This window comes from Echinops telfairi, unplaced genomic scaffold (genome assembly GCF_000313985.2).
Source record: "Echinops telfairi isolate 266 unplaced genomic scaffold, ASM31398v2 ScPeMD7_7468;HRSCAF=8506_0, whole genome shotgun sequence".
Lineage (NCBI taxonomy): Eukaryota > Metazoa > Chordata > Mammalia > Afrosoricida > Tenrecidae > Echinops > Echinops telfairi.
Genome location: NW_022111369.1, coordinates 10,688,419 through 10,698,516, shown reverse-complemented (window position 1 = coordinate 10,698,516; position 10,098 = coordinate 10,688,419). Strand labels below are relative to the sequence as shown.

Sequence of the window (10,098 nt, the reverse complement as noted above, 5' to 3'; positions counted from 1 at the left end):
ATTTGCTTATGCACCCATTTGTCTTCAGCAATCATATCATGGAGGTGAGCACACAATGATATGATTTTTTGTTCTTTGATGCCTGATAACTGATCCCTTTGGCACCTCATGATCACACAGGCTGGTGTGCTTCTTCCATGTGGGCTTTGTTACTTTCTACTGAGGAAACATTTCAGTTCCCAAAAGATGTTTGGTCTCCTAGTTTTAGGAAGCAAAGCTACATATTGTTGTTGGTTTTCTTCCTCCCCCACCCCAGTAATCAAATCTTTAATGGGTGAGACCAACAATTGAAGGTAAAGAATTTTGTTTCTTTATTTCTTTTTTAGACCCCTCTTTTTACTCATGGTTCTACCCCTCTGAAAGATGCAAGACATGAAGGAAAACCTTGAAGTGTATAATTTAGCCTCCAAGGCTAGTGCTTAAACTCTGTATCTGTTATATAGGTAATGCACAAACCATACAGAGATTAATTTGAGAGAGCTTTAGATCTGTTAACACAGTTCTTCTCCCACTTCTCTGTGTGTCCATGTTACCTGGACACACAGATTCTTCAAATGCAGCTTTTGAGATAGTACATCTGATTTAGGGCCTGAGACTCTGAAATCTCTCTGAGATACTCTTGGTGCTGGTCCTCAGTTTGCTTACTGAGTAAACAAGTATTAAAAGATCATTCTAAAAATAATATTCATTTGAGTTAATAAGATTAAATTATAAATTTAAAATATAAATTATCTTTTTAATGAAATTTGAGATCAACTTTTTAAAACCAAGAATATTCCATAGATTTAAATGGTCTTTACATTTTCTTTTAGCTATGAAATCAAATACTACTTAATGTCCCCTCTCCCTCTCCACACACACACCAGGTTCTTCATTCTCCATCTTCTTCTTATGGTTACCTTTTCGCTCATGTAAGGTTAATTCTGAACAAGACAGTGCGTGAGTAATGTCACAGACATATGTGGTTAAGAGAGAACCTATTACTTAATGTTTACTGCAGATAATCAACAAATCTCTTTGCTGCCCAGACAAGTCTAATCCGTGGTGGCCCCATGTGTTACAGAGTAGAGTAGCTTCATATGGTTTTCGGGACTGTAATCTTTACAGAAGCAAATAGCCAGGCCCTTTCTTCCATAGTCCTGCTAACTGGATTAGAACTGACCGCCTCTAGGTTAGCCATCAAGCATAAACCATTTGTATCTCTCTGGGATTTACAATATTTACTATACCAACTGCATCAAGTCAATGTTGATTCAGAGTGACCTATAGGGACAGTTTAACCCTGCTCCCTAAGGTTTCTGATGCTGTAAATCTTTATGGGAGGAAATAGCCTCATCTTTCTCTGATAGAATGCCTAGTGGTTTTTGAACTGTTGATCTTGCAATTAATAGTCCATCGTGTAACCCACTATGCTATCTGGGCTCCTTACAATCGAGTCCTGCCTTATCCATCCTTTTGTTAATATTATTCACAACTTGAATCTATGCTATGAAGCAGGTAATACTGTCTTTATTTCATAAAGGAAATACTGAGGTTGTACAAATTTCCTAAAGCTACGGATAATGGAATTTAGTGTCAAAGTCTGGGCTTCTGACTTATGCCCTTGTGGTCTCATAGGCGTTTCAGTGTCTGGGAGATGCTGGGCTTTTTGCTACCCCACAGTCTGACCTCAGCTTTCTTGTGGTGGAATGCATGATCTGATTAGCAGATTACAGGCCAGTAGATTTGATGGACCACTGACCTAGAGAAGTTTGCTACAGATGGAAGGATCTTTGGCAGTCATGTGTGAGGAATGATAAGTAATGTTCATCATCATAATGAATAACTCACTCAAGGTACATTCAGGAGAGCAATTAATGATAAAATTAGATGTTGTTTTACTCTGTGTTGGTAAATCATTCTGTGTAGATCATAGAATGCTTGATCTTTAGACTTTAAATACTATATCTAGAATCAATTTAGTACTTTTCCTTTTAAAAAAATTCTTCAACACATTTATAAATGTTTAAATTTTTTGTGACCCAAATCCCCCTTTCCCTCTAGTGGGGAAAAAAGTGGCAAGAGAGCTAATGATTTAAATAATAAACAAAAAAGTTTGTTATAATCATTATGCTGTGATGCACAGCACAAATCGAGAGGCATTGATGGCTTCATGGGTGATTGGGTGACTCCTTTTGCTCAAGAAGACACTCTTCCAGGTTTGCTCCAAGTTTTTACTAATAACTTGGGCAAAGACATTGAAGACACGGTCACTAAACTGTAGATGACTCAAGGCCAGAGGGGAACGTGGCTGTGGACACTGAAATAAGTAGGACCCAAAAGATGAGGTCCCTGGGTCACAGTTAAAAGGCTGGGATGGGAATGAGTACAAGGTGTGTTGCCCATGGGCTCTGGGAGGGGAGCGGTATCGGTTAGCAGTCAGTGTGAAAGCCCGCAGACTTACAGTAGAGAGGGCGATTCACTTGAGTGAGATGCTGTGACACTGCTACCAAAAAGTTCTTTTCCTAGAAATACGGTATTTGTCCTGGATGAGACCAGGGTGACCCCAGCTCCCTTCAGGTTAGCGAGAGCATGTGTGAAGGTTCGTTCTTACCCACGAAGTGTAGAGGTAAAGCACCTGAGCAGGCCACTCGGAGGAGAGTGATTCGACGGTAAGTGTGATGAGGCTCCTGAAAAGCAGACCAAGGAATGGGATGTTTAGCCTGGAATAGGCGTGGTGGAGCAGAGCTGCTTTCGATCGTTGTCCGACTGCCCTTTGACCATCCTGTAGGTTGGTCGCTGAGGCCACATGGCATGATGAGAAGGAGTCACCTACAAGGAGTTTCACTTCACTCTCAGGGAACCAGAACTATCTAAAAACAGACCAGGCTGATGTGGAAGGTGGAGGGTTTGTTTCTTTGCTTGTTTATGGAGATATTGATCCTTGACTGGTTGACACTTGGGAAGATATTGTTAAAAGGCTTTGAGCATTGGATGAAGACTGGATTGAAAATCTAAGTCAGCTTTGAGAGCCTCTGATTCAGAGTGGAGTTCCCCAGGAAATCTGAGAACAGGTTGTAATTTAGATGGTTATATCTTAGCTGGCTGGAAGACTAAGATGTGACAGAATTAGAAGCAGGGTTAGGTGTGTGTGGTAAAACCAGGCCGGCATGGAATTATCGATAAATCCTTTAACCATAAACTTGTAGAACTATGCTGAAGTACAGCTGACATTTTCACAGGCTTTATTTATTCCTCTGGGAAGTTCAGGTGGGGTTATGTTTTGGTGTGTAGTGTATTATTGTATGCTAAAATCAGAGAAGAATATAAACAATTAAAAAAAATTATTGTGTTATTTTAATTTCTAACCTGATTGTTTGTTTTTTCCTATCCAAATATTATATTTCTAAAGGAACATGTTTGTATTTCTACTGATATGACAGATTCTAATTGTACATCTTTTTCCCAGGATACAGATTTGAAAAATATTGTTATATGCTGAAATCTCTAAGAAAACTCTCAGTTAAATAGCCTAAAACATTGAGAAGGAGGTGAAAAAAATGTGTACTGTCTAACTGCCCATTTGGGTGGCTATGTAGTTTTATGTAGTGTGGTCAATCTTGAACTTAATTGCACGCTCACAGGGCAGCTCTTTAGAGAAAAAACTATCATAACCTCTTTCACTGTGTTTTAAACGTAGAGTCTGAAATACCTATGCAAAAGGTTTATTTAAAACTTGTATTAGGATGTCTTCATTTTTTAACTTGTCTCGTTAGCAGGAACTCTCTAGAAGAATGACAATAATCTTTGTGGTGTGCTTCCCTGCGCAAAATGGCTGGTTAACTATAATAATCATATATCTTACCTAAAATAGTCGAGATTATTCAAAAGCTGACTTATGGGGAGATCATAAAGGCCATGTACATCTGTTGACCCTAAATGTTGGTTTAAATAATCTGAGGACCAGGGGAAATGGTAGAAAGTGTTGTACTTGTTTGTTTTTGTCAAGTCCATGAATTCAGGACCCAATTCTCTGCAGTTTTGCTGGATTCTGAGAACATCATTCATTTGTTCCAGAAATAGCCGTAAACACCTACCATATGCCAAGCGTTGCAATAGCATAGCTTTGGCGGAAAGTTGCTTCCAACTTCAAGGAGTTCAAAGACCCCTGAAGAATATAAAACATGTAAACCACCATAGCACGTGGGGTGGAGGGGCCAAGCAGTTTGAAGTTCAAACCACCTGTCGGTCACCCATCGGCTGGATGACACCTTAGGTGACTCACCTTTTCAGAAGAGAAAAGAATATAGCAAGAGAGTTGACTTCAGAAGCCCCAGAGAACTGTGAAGCCAGTAGACAGACCAAGGGTTAAATGGGATGTCCCCTGTCAAGCATTTAGCACACAAGCTGACACAGAAGTCACCCACGAGATCTAATGGGAGCTCACTGGGGACTGGGTAGCGGAGAAGATGCTTAAAACAAAAAACATCACAATTGTTAATAACAAACTCACCTGTCATCAAGTCTGTACTGACTCATCATCACCCTACAGGACAGAAAACTGCCCCCGTAGATTATAAAGACTATAAATCTTTATGTAGAAGTAGAACGCCTCATCTGTCTTCCACGGATTAGCTGGTGGTTTTAAATGAGCATCTACTTGATTGCCTAAAGGTTAGCTTTCCACATAGGAAATTCTGCCTAACCCAACCTAATCAACTCAGCCTTAAACTGGTGGAGCTTATGAGGTGGTGAATGTGCATGCTCGTGTATGTCCATGTCTAAGATCATATCCCATTGCTTTTGCATTACTAGTTACTGGCATGACTTCAACCTTCTCTAAGAACAATAAGAACATGTTCTGTTCTCCATCCCCCAGGGAGGAGGTTATATGTAGATCCTTGTAATCAAGGATCTTTGTAACCTCCTCCCTGAGGGATGGACAACAGAAAAGTGGGTGAAGGGAGATGTCGTATAGTGTAAGATATGACAAAATAATAGTAACATAAATTTTCAAGGGTTCATGAGGTAGGGGGGAGTAAGTAGGGAGGGGGAAATGAGGAGCTGATATCAAGGGCTCAAGTGGAAAGCAAATGTTTTGAGAATGATGATGACAACAAATGTACAAATGTGCTTGACACAATTGATGTATTATGGATTGTGTTAAGAGTTGTACAAGCCCCCAATAAAATGATTTAAAAAAAAAGAATGTGTTCTGTAAACATTACACCATAGAATTTAAGACATGCAGAGAAATCAGGCCTATTTTACTTCTTTTTCTCTCTCACATAAATAGCTGTCAAGTGTACAACTTCTTAACTGCAAAATTGTAAAACTCCTGTCCGTACTATTTATGATCGAGAGGGATGTTGGCATGGACACACACAGCCCTGCTTTTCCCGTTCCAGGTGGACAATATCTGACCATCTCAGCAGCCAAAGGCCCAGGGGGAAAGGCTGCGCGCTTGGTCCTACCTCTCGGCCACCTCATGCATTCAGGGGACCTGTGCCTGTCGTTCAGGCACAAGGTGACCGGGCTGCACTCCGGCGCACTCCAAGTGTTTGTGAGGAAGCACGGTGCCCACGGAGCAGCCCTGTGGGGAAGAAATGGTGGCCATGGCTGGAGGCATACCCAGATCACCTTGCGAGGGGCTGACGTCAAGAGTGTAAGTAGCACTGCGAAGGAGGCAGTTTTCCTTTCAGAGGAGGACTCTGGCGTCTGGCAATGAAGAAGCCTGTCTCTTCATTAATTTAAACACAAAAGAAGGGCTTTGGTTTGTTTCTGGGTGTGATGACGTCACTCAATGTAATTTCCTTTCTGTTTCTTCATTATATACTCTATGACTACCATGGCCACCCCTTTCCCCCTTTTCTTTTTAAAATGGGGTGGGGAGAAAGCAAATTTAGGAATAGAGTAAGTTTTTAGAAACAACACAAATATCCAAGGGCGGGAGTCACGAGTTTCTCTGGACCTGCTTGACCTGCTCCTTCATCCCCTGCATTTTCAACGATGCCCGTCATAGCTGACCCTGGCAGTCTCGCGTCTTTCTTTTTGGATTGATTGATTTAAAGCTCCATTTTCTTTGCCTCGACCGCAGCGACTGCAGTTAAGCAGCCTTGAGTGGGAAGCTAGAAAAATACCCTTAGCAAGTCCTATTCAACTCAGGACAAAATGTGGCGAAATCTGTGATTGAATGTATATAGTTTACATATGTACACAAGATCATGGCTGTATTTGGAGAGGTCTTTTCTGTGTTGATGTTGGAACAATATTTGTTATTAGAAGATCCTGCGCCTGGGCCTCAATGTATCGTTTGTAGGAACAATTCTAGCAAGAAGCTCTACAGAGTTCATTCAAACTGTAGTGGTGATATTTGGATTTGGTTTACGGTCTGATTTTTTTTTCTAATTTTTCCCTGATATTTATATTGCTTGGAGAAATAAAGATAATCAATTGTTTCAAGTCATAGCACTGAAATCTTTCTCCTTTTAAAATTTTTTTTAAAGAACCAGGGATGCGTTATAGAAGATAAATATATAAGAATAGGGGAAGTTTTTGATTTTTACATAGATAACATTGGGATTAGATGGTGATGCTTGATTTCCACCCCACCCCACCCCCCAATTTTAAGTAGCAAAACCAGGTTAACTCCACAGGGCAGGATGAGGAAAGTTCTAAGATAGGCGGCCTAATTTTGATCTTCCAGATCTTTGCCTCTGAATGTCCACACCTTCATTACCCACCCCCCTCTTCTGCCTTCTGACCTTGGTAATCAATGACAGAAGTGGACCAGCTTTTGAAAGGTTCCCTAGCTCTGCGTGCTGTGGCCTGGTCCACAGGTGACTTGGTGATTTCCATTTCCCCCCAGAGCATGCCCTGCTTCATCAGGGACCCAGGTGGGTGTGCTCGAGCCTTTTCCTTGGATAGAACGTCTAATCCTTAGCTGTGAAAGAAGATTCGTGCAATGGGCGGGCGCTGGAGAGGAACAGAGGTGGCTTGACTGGTGTGTGCGTTCTCTCCCTAGGTCATCTTCAAAGGTGAAAAAAGGCGTGGTCACACGGGGGAGATTGGATTGGACGATGTGAGCTTGAAAAAAGGCCGCTGCTCTGAAGAACCCTAGCAACTCCAGAAGTAGCACTGGCGTCCTGTGTTGCTCTCGCTTCTCTGCCCCATCCTCACCTCCTCTCCTCCCTCGTGTCAGGCCTAGGAGAAGAGTGGGTCCGGGGAAAGGCTGGTCGATGACCCACCTCTTGCTGCCTGTTGTTGTGCAATTCCAGTGAACAGTGAAGCCCTCCTTGAATGTAAGGGGTAGCTACACACATCCCAGTCATTGTTGTGTGACCTTCCGTCCTGTCGCTTCTAGGAAGGCCTTCGCATGTGTGACCCACACCACCCTTCATGAAAAGGTTAAAAGGTGCTCCTTGTAACACGTTATGAGAGAAGTTTTCAAAAGAAAGCTTCTGTGCTAATGGCCATCTTGCTGTGTGTTCAGTGTTGTACCATGAGTAGTATTGATGACTCCTCTTAAGATGCGCTGTACACTGTGCTTGGGAAATGGGTTTATCCTCCTCATTTAAGTGAGTTCTGGCTTGGACCTGAACTCTTGACTTTTGCTGCCACCTACTTGATACAAGAAGGGTGTGTAACATACCAAGATGCATTTATTCTGACCTTGTTATCTGTATTTTATTTTAAAGACAATTACGCAGAGTGGGCACGGAATCCTCGTTAGTCGTAGTGTGTTTTGTGTAAATGTGCTATCAATATTTAGTACTTACATGATCCTGATATTTACCGACTCTAGTTGCAAGGTAGAAGGCAGCTTGTGATCTCTCGAGTGAACAAAGGACACATGGTGTAAAGCCATCCAGTTTCAGGACCTTACATCGGCAGCAAATGAACATTGGAAGAAGTGTCCGATGGCTGTAGTGAAGTGATGACGTTTTCATTTTTAACGATACAGAGTTTGATCTCTACAAAGGATAGCAAACCATTCAGGTCGACAAGAAATGAGAGCGAACACATACAACCCTCCTGTTTTAGGTTACAATTTCAAAACAGCAGCTTTTATCATCGTGACATGGCTCTCTGACAATATGTAAGAAGCTTGGTAAACTTTCTGGATTTACGGAAGTGCTTCGATTCATGCATGGAAGCAGAGGGAAGGGATGCTTCTTGGACAGATTTCACGTTCATTCTTATTAATATAAATTTAGGCAGGCCGAGTTCATAACGTGTGTGCTAACACATCAGGACGGGATAGCAAGTAAACCTATTCTTTCAGGCTTTGGATGATGGACTGAGATTAACCATAACGAGCAAGACAAGGTTGAAGTCTTAACTAAGGTCCATGAACCCCCAACCGTACTTCCTCCCTGTAGAGTTTACTTTATAAAACTACTTATGTATGCACATGTAAGTGTATCTGTACACTTACATACATATATATAACTTCTGAAAAGCAATTTACTCCTGAAGCTTTTTTATCTTTCCAATTCTGCTCAAGTAATCAAACTATTTTCTGCTGTTTTACCAGGACTCACAAAGATGATTAAAGGGTTGGAAAAAAAGATCTGTGATGAAAACTTAAAGGAACTAGGATTATTCAGCCTGGAGAAGAGATGACTGAGGGGCAAACCATTGGTGGTTTTCAAGTATATGATGGGTTGGACCAGGGAGGATGGCCACCAGCTGTTCTCCGTAAGCACTAAGAATAGCAGGAGAGGAAACAGGCTTAGTCTGGAGCATGAGGGAGCGTTTCCTGGCAGGGACCGTTGTTAAAGTAGAATCCTTTATCAAAAGGGTGAATGTTTTTATTGGAGGCTTCTAAAAAATGAAATAAAACCTTACGTATTTAAGGTGGTTACAGATATTCTTACCTCAAAGTCAAAATAATGCATTTCCCTCCAAATATTTTGATCATCATAATTCATTGAATAGGAATGCAGAGGCACTCTAAGGACAAAGTACTTTAGACTAGGCCAGGATCTAATTTAGACATTTCCTCATTGAACTACTAGTGAGTCATCGAGAAGGGCCACAAGGGGCCAACCAAGTGGCCAACCACTAAAATAGGGCTCCCCTTATGTTAACCCCACAGTGGTAAGCAAAAGGAGAAGAAAAAAGGAAAAGAAAGAAACTGTTGGTTTCCAAAGAGATTAGCATTGGTATTTTAATATTTAGTAATATCTTAAAGTTGTGCTGCCTCTTAACATGGTCAACAGAAGAAGATTGGGATTTTCAGAGACCTTGGTCCAGGGACGCAGTTCAGAGCTGTTGTGTTTTTTCCTGGGGCATTTCTGTGCCACGTATGCGAGAAATTAACCTGACTACTGAAATACTGCACTGCCTAAGGTTTCCCTGCACGAAATCAGTGTAATTCACTTTCACTTGAGATTTGAAATCTCTCAGCTCCCACGAAACCCTAGTCTGTGTAGGTGTGAGAGAGAACAAGTGAGAGAAGGCCTTTGTAATTTAACTTGGCGGGGAGGGGTGGGTAGATTAGAAGGGGAATTTCAATCATTGAGCCTTTGAGCAGGGTCCAGAAAATAGGGCCTTAGATCCATTTTTTTTAATGATAAATTTCCTTTTTGGTCATGTAACTGCACAGCTGAAGAAGAAAAGGGGAAATAATTAAAACTTTCACTTTTAGGTGCCAATAATACATTGCACTAAGCTGATGGAAGAAGTTATCCAAAGTACTGTATAACATCATCTTGTTTATTATTTAATGTTTTATAAAGTTACAACTGTTAGTGATTTTCCAAAGCAGCCAAATAAAAATAATTCTTTGTAAATTAAAGACACTATTAATAATGCCAATTGTCTGTTTCTGATGATTTCGAGTTATTTTTTGTGCTTTGGAGGGCTGGGGTAGGACATTGATGTTTTTACAAAATCCATCTATCAGAGGGATGCCCTTTGGGAGACAGAGGACTATTATGATTTTACTTTCTAGATGATAAAATGTGAGACATTTTTAATCAGCATCCACAGGGAAAGAGATGAAAAGATCCCCAGGTTTTCCTTAGCAAGTTGATTTATGATTTATTATATATATTTGCCTCGAATCCTTTTTTTTTTTTTTTAATCTAGGAGCATGTCTCGAATCCTTTTATG

The 10,098-nt window shown here is 41.0% G+C and overlaps 1 protein-coding gene across 4 annotated transcripts in view; it reads left to right on the top strand.

Moving 5' to 3' along the window:
- Positions 1-9,801, top strand: part of NPNT (nephronectin) — a 76,695-nt gene extending 66,894 nt beyond the window's left edge. For all 4 annotated transcript variants that reach the window (XM_045284264.1, XM_045284263.1, XM_004703294.2 and 1 more), the window contains 2 exons: positions 5,388-5,644; positions 7,004-9,801. In XM_045284264.1, the coding sequence (XP_045140199.1) occupies positions 5,388-5,644; positions 7,004-7,099 (353 nt within the window). In that variant the 3' untranslated portion in view covers positions 7,100-9,801. The remainder of the gene's footprint in view (positions 1-5,387; positions 5,645-7,003) is intronic.
- Positions 9,802-10,098: the final 297 nt, after the last annotated feature.